Source organism: Mauremys mutica, chromosome 2 (assembly GCF_020497125.1).
Source record: "Mauremys mutica isolate MM-2020 ecotype Southern chromosome 2, ASM2049712v1, whole genome shotgun sequence".
Taxonomy (NCBI): domain Eukaryota; kingdom Metazoa; phylum Chordata; order Testudines; family Geoemydidae; genus Mauremys; species Mauremys mutica.
Genome location: NC_059073.1, coordinates 108,518,655 through 108,536,026, shown reverse-complemented (window position 1 = coordinate 108,536,026; position 17,372 = coordinate 108,518,655). Strand labels below are relative to the sequence as shown.

The 17,372-nt window shown below is 45.4% G+C and overlaps 1 protein-coding gene across 1 annotated transcript; it reads left to right on the top strand.

Annotated features, from left to right (window-relative positions):
- The first annotated feature begins 452 nt into the window (after nucleotides 1–452).
- NRSN1 (neurensin 1) lies at nucleotides 453–10,589 on the top strand. The gene is made up of 4 exons (XM_045002926.1): nucleotides 453–585; nucleotides 2,518–2,594; nucleotides 7,367–7,564; nucleotides 8,487–10,589. Exons 3-4 carry the CDS (start codon nucleotides 7,376–7,378, stop codon nucleotides 8,883–8,885), a joined length of 588 nt encoding a protein of 195 aa, XP_044858861.1. The 5' UTR covers nucleotides 453–585; nucleotides 2,518–2,594; nucleotides 7,367–7,375; the 3' UTR covers nucleotides 8,886–10,589.
- Nucleotides 10,590–17,372: the final 6,783 nt, after the last annotated feature.

Here is a 17,372-nt window from a genome sequence, read left to right as displayed (position 1 = left end):
CCCAGTCCACCAGGGAGGAGGCCCCTGATCTTGCATTTCCCACTGAGCCCTAGCGGCTGGCTGGTGGCACAAGATACTGAGTGACAGAGTTTGTCGGGGAGGGCTCCCAGCAGCAGGAGAGCAGCCCCGCTTCTCCAGGCCTGGGAAGCACCTTTCCGGGCCCTAGCCAAAGCCAGACATCTTGTGTTCAAGCCCATGACCTGTGATCCTGCTGCACGGGAGAAGGGGGGAACCTCTGGCTCAGGGCCCCCAGTGCCCCCCACCAGGGGGCGGGGCTTCGGGGTTTGTGAGGCGCTGTGAACAATGGGGAAAGGAAGTTACAGCGCCTGTGGGGCAATCGGGGGAGGGGGGGAGCGGGTCTCCAGCCGCGGGCGAGGCTCGCTCCGCCCCCTGCGCCGCGGCAGCGCCCGGGAGCGGCGGCGGCGGCGGAGTGCGCAGGCCCAGGGCGAGCCGGGCTCGGCGGGAGGGGACACGAGACGCGGTGTGTGAGCGCGGCGCGAGCGGCTCAGAGCCGGGATGGGCGCCGCGCGAGAGATCTGCAGCTAGCGCCGCTGCACTTGCTCAGCCGGCAGCAGGGAGGCTCAGGTAACCAGCGCCGAGCGCGGGCAGGGCTGCGGGGCTCCTCCGTGTCCGGGGGCTGCGGGGCCGGGCTTGTGCGGACGCACTTGCCCCTGGCAGTTTTGCCAGGGGGGAGGCTGAGCTGAGCCCCCCCCCCGAGCCGCTGGGGAGGCGGCACGTTTCCGGGCTAGGAACCGGCGGGCCAGACAGCAGCTCCTGCCGCTGGCTTTCACAGGACGGTATTGAACTTCCAGATTAGCCCCTTCTCCCTGCCCGAGCCCTGCCCCCGGAGAGAGGGGAGCTGCAGAACGCTTCCGCGTGCTTGCTAACCCCCAGGCAGCCCTGCAGGGGGAAAGGGGGGCCTGTGTTGGCTCCACAGCTGGGAGACCGCGCCGGCTACGGTGCAGGGCAAGCCGAGGGCGTTTTCGTTTCATAATTTGGTCTTTGGGAGCAGACCGTATTGGTCTGGCTGGGCGGAGGGTGCGTCGGTAACACACACACACACTCTCCCTCTCCCTCTGCTCGGAGCCGGCCGCTTCGCTAGATGCTTTGCAAGCGCTTGACAGCATATCTCGGTGAGGCCGGCTCGCCTCCTGGCAGTCGCTGCTGGGTTTCAGCACCATGGAGAGCGCGCTCCAGGCAGCAGTGAAGGGCACTGAAGGCCACTTCCTCCTGCAGAGCCGAAGCGTGCAAGGAAACCAGTTGCTGTGGGGGTTGCACTGCTTTCCCTCCTTGTTGGTGCCATCGGTGGCAAGGGCAGATTAACTCCTCTCCCTGCTCCAAAAACAAGCAGTAATTCAGGCGTCGTTTATGTTTTCTGTAGATTAGCCTGAAGAGGAAAATATGGTCTTCTCCGTTGTTGGAGGGCGTTCTGCAGCTGGAATGTGTATCGGCTGATCAAAATAAAACTAAGCCTCAGCCATCTCTGAGATTCTGCTGATACCTTAGTGAATATAATTATAGAAGGAGGAGAAAGAACTCTAGTAACTGAAATATAAAAAATCTCTTTAAAGAAGGGCTAACCTGCCTTCCTGGGGCAGAGGAAGGGTAATGAGTGGGGATTGTTGATGTGATTAAAATGGGGGGAGAGGTTTCAATTCCTTTTGCAACAGATAGTCACAGGAGCTATACTATACAGTAAGTACCTCGGACATTTTTCTGGGGGGATGCCATTGACCTTGTTTAACAAAGAAAAAGTAAACAATAGCCTTCTTTCCTTGTTCCTACAGGCATGTAAGTATAAAAAACTTGAAATCATGGTTACTTTCATTTCCAGTATGGTGCATCATATTGTAGTTACTCACCAGGATAAAATAGATTTAACCTGTTGCAAGAAGCATTATTTAAAAGTTGTGATGCACTAAGTGTGAGACTGTGGCATTACCATGAGCCCTTAGTAAAGAGTACTGCCTAGTTGCACTGATCTCAAAGCAGACCCGGGGCCTCAGATGGTCACAATATGGTCTTTGCTTCCCCCTTCTTGACTAAGGGAAGTAATTCGTGCCATTTTTCTCCCTGGTGTAGTTTACTTCCTCCTTTGTGCTGCCTTGGCTGAAGTCAGGCTCCACCCACCTGCACAGATTGGGGAATAGCAGCTGTTCAATCCCCTGAGCACAAAAGGGTGTAGCCCAGGCAGGAAATTAATGGGGTGCCTTATGTCCACATTCCCCTCTGTATGGCTGTGTGACAGAGCTCACAATTGACTCCTCAACAAGAAAAGAGGCCTGTACATAAAAGGCATGATGCAAATCCCACTAAAGTCAATGGAAAGACTCCCACTGATTTCAATGAACTTTGGATCAGGCCCAGTCTGCCTTGCTTTGGTCTCTATCCTAAGGGAATATTAGGTATGGATATTAGATTTTGTAAGCATCAAGATTATCCCATTAATTATTATCCAATATCTATATTATTTACTCCAGAATTCACTATTTCTAGGGGGGTCTCTTTTTCCTGTAGGTAAAGATTGGAAAGATGAGCCTTTAAACAGAAAGGTCAGAGTGTTTAACATCAGGAGGAGGAGGAGGACTTAAAACGTAAGAACCCATTTTAATTTGTGTTTTACATTTGCAGGGTCATGGTCATTCATGTGCATGTGCTCAGAGAGCAACATCACATTTCTATTTTCTTCTGTTTTAGCATAGCTTTCAAATTCAGTTTTCTAAAAGGTAAACATTTAATACTTAAAACAATTAATTTAGCATGAAGCAGTTTGAAAATTCATTCAGTAGTTTCTCCTGAAATATGCTCAATGTTTCAACCATCTAGTCACAAAACTGATCACCACCCTCCTACCCCCTCGCCTGCTGTATCAGTGCAGTGTAATAAAGCACAAAATAAACACAGGATAGTCTTTACCTGGGGAATAAAGTTGCTAGGGGATTGCTACACTGCAGCTGCATGTTCTGAAGTTCTGATTGTAACTTCTCTATATTTGTAGAGATTGATCATGATTACACTGGTCCGCTGTTATGCTGTGAAAAGTTCTCCAGCTGTCCCTTGGCTTTATACAAGCTCTAAGATCAGACCAAAACACTGATATAGGGTAACAATGTTTACCCCACTTTTGGGCAAAAGATCCCCAAGCATGGGCTTTTAGGCCCAAATCCTTCATGGTATTTAGGCACCTCACTCCCAGTGAAGTCAATGGGAGTGAGGTGCCCAAGTACCTTTAAGGATCTGGCCCTTCATACCCACATACACAAAAGTGAAGCCTATGCCAATACATTCAACACCCCAACACAGTAGCTGTCGTTTATATTGATCTGGTACAAATGGGTGCCTTTGAACACTCCCCCACATATTTATTGTGGACTCCTTTACCTCACCTCCCTTCAGCATTCTGTTCAATTCCGCTGCCTCATTCTCATATAGCAAGAGCCACATTCATGTTGAAGCTCAGAAGACAGACTACACCACTCCAAATCACCACTGGGGACTGAAAACCTCTCCTTCCTCTGTCTAGGAACTGATAGTATCTCTACATGAAGAACCAGAGACCAGGATAGATTTGCCCACATGTACCAGCTTATTTGTTTGTGTGTCTGAGCAGTGGCTAGGGGGAGTGTGTGTGTGTGGCAGGGGTTATAAAGGTGTTCAGGAAAGCATCCAGTAGCACTGGCTAAATTGAATCAGATGTTTATTTCTTTTCATTCTAAGATCATGATTTGATGAACTAGTTGTCACAACAGTAACACTATGCTCCACTCTTGTGACTAAAATTTTCTTTTTTTGTCTGCTAACCTTTATTCTGTGATACACGTATCTACATTTTAACTCCTAAATAATCAAATGCAACTATTAGCATTCTAGATTTCACTCTAAACTTGTTTTAGTATAGAAAACAATCTACATATAAAATAAGTAATCGCAGGTTGTGTGGTTATCATGGGTTAATCCCACAGTGAGGAATTAGAATTTACAACATATCTCCTGATACACAATGTGGTTAGTGCAAAATAACTATACAGTACTTTTTTTTAAATGTGGTGCATAGTTAATTTATGCTGATCTTTACAAATTAGTCAATCTGTGCCATATTACCTTATGTTTTCTTGAATTAACTACAGTAAATTACAGAGGAGAATGAAGATCACTGGAGATATTGGGCCAGAATCACTGATATGCTCCAGTTGCTTTGCATGATTCTGCTAATGCAAAGCAAGTATCGACCTAGCTTAACTTCCCCGGGAGACTGCTGTGCATGACCAGAGCAAAACAAAGCAGCCAGATACATTAGTCAAACTGACCCATTAGGCCTCATTCTCCCCTACCTTGTGTTGTCCTTTACATCTGTGTAAAGTGCGAGTAAAATACTTCCATTCTGATCTCACTATGCACAAGTTAAAAATGATTGTACAAGTTGCAAGTCAGTGGAGACTCACACATACAGTTTATATGAGGAGACAGTTTTGTCCTGCGAGATATGGGACTTGACTGGGAGTCAGGAGATTATTTGGTATGGGAGGGTTGGCAATCTGTTTCCTGCTCTGCCAGTGATGCTCTATATTGACCTTAGTCAATCCCTTAATTTGTGTGTGTGCACCTCTTTTTTTTTTGGCACACCCTCAGGTGATCTCAAGACACTTTACAAACACTAATTAAGCCTCATAATAATTTGCGTGTACCTCAATTGTCCACATCTGATAATTGGGGATAATAATGCTTACCCCTCATTGCAAGGCAGTTTGAGGTATATTATAATATATTATTGTGTCATATCTTTGAAGGAAGATATGACAGTATGAATCTAGCTATGAAAGGGCTGTGCAGATAAGGAAGCTATGGTAATTCATACAGCCACTTTATAGTTTAGTGCAGTAAACAGTCAAGTGCAGAGGATTAGAGGCCATGATTCCCTGGGTCCATTTTGGATTCTACCATTAACTTATTCCTGCCCATCCTGGCTAATAGCCATTGATGGACCTATCGTCCATGAATCTATCTAGCTGCCTTTTGAACCCTGTTATAGTATTATCCTTCCCAACACCCTCTGGCAAGGAGTTCCAGAGGTTGACAGTGCGTTGCATGAAAAAATTATCCTATTTGTAATGCCTGTCTAGTAATGCTTTGCAGTTGCCCAAAAGATTTGTAAGACGACATCTTGATATCCATGCAACTCTATCACCAGAGAAAGGCATGTACCAGCTAATTTATTTTCTGTGTTTCAGTCTACACATTGCAGCTGTGTGGTTCTCTCTTGAATCAGATAGGCAGGATAATGACCAATAATCATATACAATTGTCTTGCTTTCTGGGGGCTGCCTCCAGCTTTATTATGTCTGATTTAAAGACATCTACCTCCCTCTCTAACTAAGGGGAATCTCTTGTTGAAGACCATTAGGCTGGGAGTCTGTGCCATCTCAACCAATCAACAGAAAGCAAATCAGTAAGAAAAATGAGAATATTATTTCTTTGGCTTGGTCTGTGAGGAAACACCCTAGGGAGGAAGAACAAGAGTCTTGAGGCTGAAGGGGGAAAAAAAGAGAATGGGAATCTTTGGACTCCCATCCCACTCCCCACAGGGAGAGCTTCTCAAAGAAGTGCTGCTCTAAGCACTCTGAAGTCAAGGGCTGCATCTGCAGACGTCCAGATGCTTAACAGAGAGGATCTAGGAACGCTGGGCGGCAGCTTTGCAAAGCTTGTTCACCAGCACCTCCACTCTCCAGTGCAGGAGGTGGTCATGGAGTGGGCTCCAAATCTCATTGGACAAAGAACTTCCACATGCTTGCAGGCCTCCTGGATACTGGATTTGATCCATTTGGCCTTGATATATCAGAATGCTTTGAGGCAAATTCTTACGAGACTATAATGGCAGGAATACATTAATACCCAGGGACTAGAAAAGCTACTACTATCAGAGAAAAGTGCATAAGATTCCTCAACACTGAGCCATGAAAACAACCAGGGATGAAAGCAACCAGTGGATTACAGGCTTAGTGTCATAGCCAATTTCTGTACTTACCAAGAGCCGAATTCTGCCATTGTTTTTAATTAGCATGCTCCAGATTTTTACATAATTTCAGTGAGTGATGCAGTATTTGTCCATCTCATTTAACACAGAGGGAGCTAGTATTCTATAGTGAGTGAAATCATGTGCATTTGGGATATTGCGCTAGTTACTGAAGGGGATAGGGGCTAGAAGCCTATAAAATGCAAGAAAAGGGGGTTGGAGTGGGAGAACCTTGTTAAAACAAACAGGTTAGATATGCTTGCATCGCACTGTTTTAAGAAGTTAGGTGTGTTACTTGAAGCTGATGTTAGGTCTCACTCATACCTTTTGGTTCATATAATCCTACTAAATCCATAACAAAGGCATTATAATACTTCTAAAATACTCATCTACAGATGAATATTAAAGTGGCATACTCATTTTCAAAAGGCCTGATTGATTTCACTTGCACTTATTTTACACTACTGTAACTGCTGAATTCAGTGGAGTTATACCTGTATAAGTGAGGTCAGAGTCAGGCCCTGGATATTTAAAACAGAAAATCTTTGTTTTACTAATACTTTATTACAATGGAAAGAATTTAGAACACTGCATTTACTTTTCACAGTGCGTGAAATCCTAACCCTTTTGCAGTCAATGGGGCCAGGCTTTACCTCACAAATTTACTATCTGCATCTGGTAAATTAAAATAGGCTTGTTAGTTTGTAATAATTTTCATTTTCTGATTTGTAGATAGTAGAACAAATGTTCCATCCTTGAGTGTATTTTTATTCAGAAAAACTAATTTTAAGGCTAGTCTTCATGACCAGGTCCCCCGTGGCTATTTGTGTCACAATTATATATAATCCCACAGTTATGTCTCTGTTTTACAGGCTTAAGAAAAAACGAAGCCATTGAGAAGAGTTTGTGAAATGTTCCAAATTAGCAGATAAAGCTAGCAAGCAATGCCTAACATGACTAATAGTAATGGCATTTGTATCAGAGATCGAGGCACTCAGCCCTGCAGTCATGCAATGTCTCTTTAAATTTACATAAAATTAAATGATATTCCATCATGAATTATGGAACTGGAAACGCTACATGAAAAAAACAACTTTGTTGAGTGTTCACAGATCTATCTTTAGGGTGTAATCCTGCCAGGTGTCAAGGGCTTTCAGCACCTACTGACTTCAATAGGAGTTGAGGGCCCCCACACCTGCCAGGAGTGCTCAGCACTTAGCAGGATTGAGCCCTTAGTTTGGGAGTGTGGGATGGAGAGAACTCCACAGGGCTTCTTCTCTTTCTGGAGCTCATATCAAGGGATTATTTGCAGCCCATTTTGATTGAGTCTGTCTTGTGTGAAATCTCTCATTGCAGGTGAGAAGGATGAGCTCGTATGCAGATATCTGCAGCTCCAAGCAAGCGCAGAGTGGCACGGAAGGAAGTTATCAACGCTATGGAGTTCGATCCTATCTGCATCAATTTTATGAGGACTGCACAGCTTCAATTTGGGAGCATGAAGATGACTTTCAGATCCAGAGGTCACCTAGCAGGTGGAGCTCTGCATTCTGGAAGGTACAGCTCACCACTCTACGGAAACTATTATTTGGTACAGGCCCAGTTTTCAGTAATTACTGAGCATCCACCCTTTAAAAATGAGGCCCTTTTAACATATATATCCCATTGGGCATCAAAAAATAAAACACACAGAATCAAGTCACTTTTGAAATCTTAGCTGTAATTTGTAAAAGTGTAGAGAAATGACTCTCTCAACACATTCACGCATAGCTTTCCATTGACATTCATAAAAGCATAGGTGGGTGTATGATCAAACTACCAGGGAAACAATACGGGCTTGATTTACTAAAATGTTAGAGATACTGTGGAAATCAAGCTTTGCACTTATTATTTAAACAGGGCAGGAAATGTAATGTTGTGACTTACTTCTACCACACCATCCTTTTAACCTCTGCAAGATAAAACATTTCATGGACAGAAAACAGGAAGTGGTCATATGTAATGGGTCATCAGCAGGGTTTGAATCCAGGACTTTCAATGCCAAAGCTCAGACCTCCACTACCTGCGCTAAAGAAGGAGCTTTGTCACCTAGTAGCAGTAATAGGTTAAGAACATAAAAATGCCCATACTGGGTCAGACCAATGGTCCATCTAGCCCAGTATCCTGTCTTCGGACAGTGGCCAATGCCAGGTGTTTTACAGGGAATGAACAGAACTGGTAGTCATCCAGTGATGATACACGCTTACAGCCTCTACACATGCTTATTTCTTTTTCCTGGAAACTCCCATATGTATGTTGATTTAAACAAAGATCAGTTGTAGAAACAATTCCAACATGGCAGTTCATCCACATATTTGAATTCTATGAATCAGGGCTCAGAAGACAATGTCTGCTTCCTGGTAGGATTGACAAATATTTGTGTAGACAATGAAAATGTTAAATGAGGCCACATTCATTTTTAACCTTGTTTGTTTTCCAGGTCGGACTCATCTCTGGGGTGGTTTTTATGCTGATCGGGTTAACAGTTCTTGTAGTAGGTTTTCTTGTGCCACCGAAAATCGAAGCCCTCGAGGAAGAAGATTTTGTTGTTGTGGATAACCATGCCATTCAGTTTAACAGAGCCCTTGATATATGTAAGCTGGCAGGAGCGATCTTATTTTGTATTGGTGGGACCACAATGGCAGCATGCCTGTTGATGTCTGCCTTTGCTAAAAGCTACTCCAAAGAAGAAAAGTACCTTCAGCAAAGGTTTAAAGAGAGAATAGCAGACATAAAAGCCCATGCACACCCAGTCACAAAAGCACCAGCACCAGGAGAATCGAAGATACCTGTCACTTTGTCCAAAGTTCAAAACGTCCAACCTTTATCAGAAACCTGACATTTTTCTTTTTAATTTATACATCATTTAATTTGAAAAGGTCAGCCTTTGTGAGCATATGAATTTGTGTTTACAGTACAGCTTCAAGAACTCTGCTCTGTAAGAGGAGAACTGATTGGAAACCTTATCTAGCAGAATTTAGATGTTGGCAAATGAGGGAAGTTTAGGTGATCAGTGCTTTGAATAATGTATTTACATGTTCAAATATATGAACTGTGTAAACAAGTGTTCACCTATGTTGATCTAGGTCAACCTACCAACACGGTTACAACAACACTGGAGGGGGAAAAAAAAGATTTTTAACTTCTTATCAGTTTCTGTGTCATTTGAGAAAAATGGGCATTATTATACCAATTGTATCATGGCCATCCAAAATTATGCTCTGTTTAAAGTTAATGTGGTGTGTTCTTTTTTTAGCTATGGTAGTTTTTAAAACTTTTTTTAGACTTGGTGTTCTTTCACTTTCCAGTCCTGCTGTACATGGGGTAATATCCTGCCCTCTTTACCCGTGTTTGTAGTCCTGTCGTTTTCAATAGTCTCTATAAAAAGCAGAGTGTACATATACACATTCTAGGTCTCTCACACAGAAGAAACTGTGCTGCCCCGATTTTGATTAAGGCAATTCAGCGTTTCCATATGGGAAACAAACATAATTTTAGGCCTAAATTTGTCACCATCCCGCCTTTTTAAAATCACCAAATTTTATTAAGAACAAATGCAAAATAAGCAAGATTATGAAACATCCTATTTTAATTAAGAAAAAGAACTCCACATTTCCCCATTGGTTGTTTGGTGTGGTGTCCCTCATCATGAGTCTTTGCCAAACGTTCTTAAAACTCCTAACACACATTTGGGCCTTGGCAGGATGGGAATTAAACTATGGTTTAAAGCAGTGGTTACCAACCGGTCGATCACGATCAATTGGTCTATCCTAGAGGATCTCCCAGTTGATCACGATTTCTGGTGGCAGCGCAGTGTGGCTGCCTACAGCTACTCTGCCTCCACAGCACTCCTGGAAGCGGCCACTGCAGCCCTGTGGCCCCAGGGGTGGGAGGGCAGGGGTCTCCCTCCATGTGCGCTGCTCCTGACTGCAAGCACCACCCTCTCAGCTCCCATTAGCCGGGAGAGCTGTGGGGGGCGGTGCTTGCAGAGAAGGGCAGGGCACGGAGCCACATGCCCTGCACCCTCCCCACCCCAGGGGCTGCAGGAGCACATTGGCCCCTTCCGGGAGCAGCATGGGGGCAGGGTAGGCATGGAGCCTGCCTTAGCTTTGATGCGCCCACTGCTGACTGGGAGCCACCGGAGGCAAGTGCTGCCCGGCGGGAGGCCACACCCCAACCCCCATCCTGAGCCCCCTCCCGGAGCCAGCACCCCATACCCCCTCCTGCATGCCAAACCCCCTCCTACACCCCAACCCCCTGCCCCATCCCTGACCCCCCCTCCCAGAGCCAGCACCCTGTACCCCCTCCTGCACCCCAACACACTGCCCCAGCCCGGAGCCCCCTCCTGCACCTAAACTCCCTCCTGGAACCTGCACCCCTTCCTGCACCCCAACACTCCTTCCTAGAGTTTGGACCCTTCACACCCTCCTGCACCCCAGCCCCCTGCAGCTGGCTCAGCTCAGAGCCCCCTCTCACACCGCGAGCCCCTCAGCCCCAGCCCAGAGCTCACATCCCCTCCCAAATCCCAACCCCCTGCCCCAGCCTGGTGAAAGTGAGTGAGGGTTGGGGAGAGTGAGTGAGAGGGAAGGGGGGGGATGGAGTGAGCAGGGCGGGGCTTTGGGGAAGGGGCGTGGCCTTGGGGAAGGGGCAGGGTAGATCCCGAGTTGTCCTTAGATTAAAAAAAATGATCTTGGGGGTAAAAAGGATGGAAACCACTCGTTTAAAATGAAATTCCTAGCCTGCTGTGTCCTGTCTCTACATAATCCCATTAGTTGACCTTAAAGTATTTATCTAAAGAAAATTTAAAATGTTGTTCTATTTTTATAGATAGTAGAGTAAGCTCTCCTTAACCGGAATACATTTGTCCGGCTGCTTACCTGAACATTTGTCCTTTCATTAAAGAAACTTAATTTTGTTCTCATATGAGGTAGATAGCTCATCCTCTTAATCTATGGATTTAAATTAAAGATGTATAAAGAATGATGTGACCTTTGTATTCTCTGACAATACATTCCACCTTATAGTTCCTTTTATTTTTTGAATGGATTCAGTAAAATTATATGAACAAGCCAAACATGAATTTTGTGGTGAGTCCTTTCAAGTAACTATTTTCCTTTCGAAACATAAAATATCAGTTTCAAGGATGAATCGCAAATGAAGTCACTTAGCTGCATAGCACAAGTGAACCTGTTTGTGTTGATGCCTTTTGTGCATGAAGCGCATTGCCATTTTCAATGCATAGTGTGGAAATTGGTGACAATGACATTGAATCAGATTCAGGATGGAAAACTCTGGCTATCCAGATTAAGTCTGGAGGTGGCTGTGCTCCATGCTTTGCTCATTCAAAAGTTCTGGATCTGCAAAGCCTTTCATGGACTTTGGAGGTGCAGAAACCAGAAGGAGGGTTTTGGGGGTTGTCTTTGAGTTGAAACTGGAATAATTGTTATGAATGGTGATAGAAGTAAGAAAATTGTACTTGATGATGCTAAGAAAAATTTCAGCCAGACACAGCCAGGTAGATTACCATAGCAACACATATTTGAAATGCCTAAGGACCAACGCTATGAAAGATGGACAATGATGACACCATCACAAACAAGAAATTACACAGACTGAAACAGAATAAAATTCTGTGTATAACTGGCAATTTATTGGCACTCACAACTTGGAGTGCAAAAGCACATAGCAACCCATGTTCAAAACAAGAGTGTAGTTCACAGGAAGGAGAGGATGAGTGGGTAATGGGTGTGGGACACAAGGGCAGGAATCAAATGTATGTACCAGATGCAGTTTTGGGTGCCACACTTTAAGAAAGATGTGGTCAAACTGAGAAGAATCCAGAGGAGAGCAAAGATAAAATATTTAGAAAATCTGACCTATGAGGAACAGTTTGTTTACTCTTGAAAAAGACGACTGAGTCTTCATATATGTTATGCTATAAAGAGAAGTTTAACAACTCTCCATGTCCACGAAAGGTAAGATGAGAAATAATGGGCTTAATCTGCAGCAAGGGAGATTTAAGTTAATATTAGGAAAAAAACTTTAACTATAAGGAATGTTAAGCCCTGGAATAGGCTTCCAGGGAGATTGGGGAATCTTTGTTAGGTTTTTAAGAACAGGTCACAAACACCTGTCAGGGATTATCTAGGTATACTTGGTGCTGCCTCAGCACAGGGGGCTGGACTAGAAGACCTCTTGAGGTCCCTTCCAGCTGTGTGTTTCTATGATTATATAAAACAACTGCAAGTATTTCATGGGGGTGGGAGGGGAGAGTTCTGATGATTGCTCATGTAGCGCCCCTCTCCACCTGGTTACCTCCTTTAATGCCAATCCGCTTACAGGTTTTGATGGACAGGTCTGGGTTCTTTTGGATCCCGCCACCCGCTCAGCAGGGTGTATCATTTTTCTTTTTTTCCTATGAAATTATTTGGTGGTGCCTCCACCTCCCTCATTCCTTCGTGGCAGGGTCACCAGGGCAGCTTGAGTGGAAAATTCTACCTACAGAGTAATCCCCACTTACTTGCCAGATAGTTGGAGACTTCCAAGAAATAACACAAACACACAAAACTATATTCAACACAATCATTATATTATACAGGAGACAAATACAACATAACAGGGTGAAACTATTTTTAGGGTCACCGGTGCCCACACTGAAAATACCAGTGACTTGATGTAACAAGTGTAAAATTAGTGTCCTGTTGGTACGCGTACTTTGCTGGGGCCCTTGATGACCTATAAAATTCTTCTCTGCAGTGGTTTAGCAGTGTGGCGGACTGGGTTCAGTACAGCCCAAAGGACTCACAAGTGGGAGGAGGTGGTGAATCCCTCCACAGGTGTAATATGCAGCAGGTTATAAAATCCTCAAACCCTCACTCCCTGGCTTGAGGACACAGTTCAGGGAGTAGGGGGTCCCCAAAACAAATTCCCTGACTAACTAACTAAAAGCTGGTGCACTCACACACTCCATGAATGATCCTCAGGTTCGAAGACAACGCTGGACTCCTCAATCACTGCAGAGGGGCTGCTGTCTGCTGGCAGGGATCCTCCTCAGGCAGGAATCAGGCTGCGTTGGTCCCAGGATTTCCCCGCACCACAAAGGGGCGCAGGGCTCAAGGTGTAGGTTATACAACTACCCTAACATCCAAACTGTAGCCTCCTAGCCCAGCCTCCAGTCACACACTCCGCAGGCAGCAGCCCTGGACTAGCAGCGCTGACCATGTGGTGACTAGTCTCACCTAGGGAGCTGGAGGGCGAACCCAGCCTGGCTGGGGAAGTTTCCCAGCAAACACTACAAATTGTGAATCATCAGTGGGGAAGGTTCCAGGAAGCCAGTTCTCAGGGGGAACCCTGCCTGCAGGCCTGGGACTCACCAGCTCCCCGCACAGCCAGTCCTGCTCTGGCCCTGACTGGCTTCAGACTCCCAAAATGGCTTCTCCCTGGGAGGGCCTATCACTCCCTATTGGTTGTTGGGCAGACTCTGAGTCTGCCTTGGCTCCCCCTCCTTTCTCCCTGAGCTGCCAGCAGACAGAGTCCCAAGAATCTATGTCATCTCCTTGGGGGTTACACTCATATGGTGTGTGATAAACACCACCAAAACACATCAATCGCAGTTGCTTGTTCTTTATTCTATGCATTATAGCCAAGAGGTAGAACAGCAGCATAAGTCTTTATCTAGTTCTTTTCATGTCAGAAGGAGGCTTGTTTACTATGCCGTCCCTTCACTGCTGTCAGGTTGTTAGTGTGTGGGCAGCAGGGAGACAGGACACTAACTTTTTCAATGTGAAGTTTAATTAAAGATTGTGAATAGTGAAAATGTGACATTTCAGGTCTTATAGTATAGCTCACTACAGGAGATTAAAATGATGGTTCTAATATCTATTAGCTACTCCTATCTCTCCACTAACCTTTTGTGATTACACTTGAGATCAGAATGAAAATCCAACTTTCAAATGAATTATAGTTTTTCCCACAATAGCTGCATGGACACAGAATGTTTTTAAACATGCACTTTTATCATCTTCTAACATTTTTGAATGGGAGGAGAGGTGATCAGCAGGCAATGAGCTCCGTTCAAGATGGGTTAGTACAAATACTGAGCATTCTACCATATTTCCCAGACCCCTTGCCACCAAATTACCGCCGAAGCAGGACCCGCCGCCGAAGACCCCGTGCTTCAGCAGTAATTCGACAGCGGGGGGGCCCCCGCCGCGGGTCTTCGGGGCACTTCGGCAGCGGGTCCCGGAGTGGACGGACCTCCCGCCGCCGAATTGTCACCAAAGCAAGGGCCCCCCACCGCCAAAGACCCCATGCTTCGGCAGTAATTCGGCTGCGGGAGACACCCACAGCGGGTCTTCGGGGCACTTCAGCGGCGGGTCCCAGAGTGGAAGGACCCCCCGCCACCGAATTACCGCCAAAGCAGGACCTGCCGCCAAAGACCCTGCGCTTCGGCGGTAATTCGGCTGCGGGAGACACCCACCGCGGGTCTTTGGAGCACTTTGGCGGCGGGTCCCAGAGCGGAAGGACCCCCACCACCGAATTGCCGCCGAAGCAGGGGCCCCCCGACGACAAAGACCCCAGGCCCCCTGTATCCTCTGGGCGGCCCTGGCCTGCGGTGGCTCCAAGCACTGGAATGGGCACAGATAAATAGTCAGTCCTGTGCTCTGAATGCTTCCTCTGCTGGCATTCAGGCAGTGTGAAAGGAAAAGAGGAAACAGCATGACTAATACAAAGGGTTGAGGAGCACAGGACATTGAGGAGTGGTTCAGAGGGGTAGGCTGAGAATGATAGGAGCTGTGAAGGGGGGTAGAAATAGGAAAAAAGACAGAATGGACAGGAGCTCTGGCGGGGAACAGGAGAAGAGAGGGACAGGTTATGAGAGCAGGGGCAGAATGGTCTAGAACCACTAGAGCGCACTCACTTCCAAAACCTGGCTTTAGGCTATGTCTACACTATGGAGCCTATACAGACATAGCCATGCTAGCACAGCCCCCTAATGTAGATGCAGCCTCCACCTACAGGAACACCACCTCCCCCAATCTTAGCCGCGTTGACAGAAGCCCTCATCTGTCAACATAGCTGTCTCGACAGTGAGGGCTCTGTAGGTATAGCTATATAGGTCAGAGATGTTTTTTTTCCTACAGCCTTGAGCCACATAGCTATGCCAATAGAACTTTTAAGTGTAATCCATGTTTTAAACACAGGATTCCAGAGTCTCAACATTCCACGGCTAATGGGCAAAGAGTTGTGAAACGAGCATTTCTTCCCTCCACTGTGGTTAGTCCACATGGGGATAATGGCTACCGCTTGAGCTAGGGATCTAATCCAAATTCCATCCATAAATCCCATAGCAAACAAAGGATCCCAAATAGCTAAACACAATTATTACTGCTTTCCACGCTACCACTACTTCCTCGAGCTCTATAGTCCCCATCATGAACCCCATCAATGTCTGACACTGCCCCTCTTCTGCCCAAGTATGGGCCTTGGATTCAGCCTTCCTGGGTCCATGGAACACTTCCCAGCCCAAGGACTGGATAACATCACGTTCACATGTAGAATGGAATATCTACAGGTAAGGGCCATCTTAACAGAAGAAATATTCCCTGCCCTTCCTGCTTCCCACCCAATTGCCTTCTATCAAATTCTTATGCATATTTGACTATTTTCATTTTTTATTCTATCCTTCTTAGAGTTAGAATTACAAGACCTCCTTTACCATAAGTGTATTCATGCTGCAATCTGCATGGAGGAAATCAAATTTTGCAGTTTGATTGGTTGCTTTTATTGTGTTAATTTGGATGAACACACACATGATGGTTGGGCCTGTTTTCCCTACTGCATCACACAGTGACTTCACTGCAGCATCTGTGTTTTCTCCCTGCAGGCTCTATTAACCCCTTTATCTGCCTTTCATTCCCACTGTGGTGACTCACTGGCTAAAGACAGGGGGGAAAAAATGCCCTCATCCTCATCTGAATGTCAGCAGATTCATTGAGAATTTATGGAGCAGCCCCAACATGACATTTATAATTGTGCTTTTGCAAACAAATGGCTATTTGTGGAAATAGCAGTGATAAGAGATCAAGAGGATGGACCCTACCACTTCATGACTGTTTGGCCTAAGAAGCTGCAGAAAGGCAGCAGTGTATGAACGAGGAGGAAGAACTTTATCCTGGGCAATGTAAAGGAGAGAAAGCCTATAGCAAATTTCAAGAATCTAAGCTGTAAGTATTTTAAGAGCTCTTCTTCATCAGTAGGCTAATAGCCAAAGCAGCAATTTTAATAAAATGAAGGTATTAGGGTGTAGGGCCACTCAATGTTAGCAGGTCACCCTGACATTATGTACCAGGATGCCAGGTAAACTTACCATCTCGCAGTCAGAGTGTTACATCGACTATGATAGAATACGATGCCCTTGATCTCCAGGGGCAGGGCTTGAAGGATCTCTCTACTCCTCCCACTTCATTAGTAGCTAAGAGCCATGGCACATTGATCGCCTACATCCTCTTCAGGGGTTCTTTAGAAGGCCACATACTGCTTGAGATAATTATGTTTTGGTTCTGCTAGTTTGCTCTTGTGGTACAGCTTGTCTCTTGGTGACATTGACACAAATGGGAATGCACTGTGTGCGCCTATGGTAATCTCACATTTCAGACATTTGAGACTACTAGTGTTTCTTATGGGTCTCTCAGATGCCTGTGTAAACAGCCATCTGTGTCTTCATTTTCAGGTTTGATTTGGGAGAGAGATTAGTATATTAATATACTAAGCACATGGAGGCTCAGTTTAGCTGTCAGGTAATTTATAAGAAGGCGTTCTTTTCCAAATGAACTCAACACCAACTTATTTGTATTTGTAACATAAATGCAAAGAGAGAATCAAATACAAGGAAAAAAACTGCTGCAAATATTGCAAATTTTTAAATGGCCTAGTTTTTCCATAACAAACATTTTATTACACTGGTGGATTTTTTGCAAATAAAGAGGGAATGTCTTACTTAAACACTGCCTATGAGTTAGCCAAATTATTTGAGATATGTTACTCTAAGAATTAGATTCTAGATTAGATGCTTCCAGCCTGATATCACCTGGAGCATCTATTTTGATGGAAAGGGGCCAGGTTGGAATTGGAGTGTTTGCCTATGCCAGCTCTCAGAACTCCTTTGGAAGCTGCTGCTCCTACTCACTATGTCTTTTTCGGGAGCTCCACGTTCCCTGCTTGAACTTCTGTGACCCCACAGATTTTGACCTTCTTTTAATAAGTGTCATGGATAGTGGAGCAGAACTAGTTGCAGCTGCTATGAAACCCAGAGTCAGCACAGTGG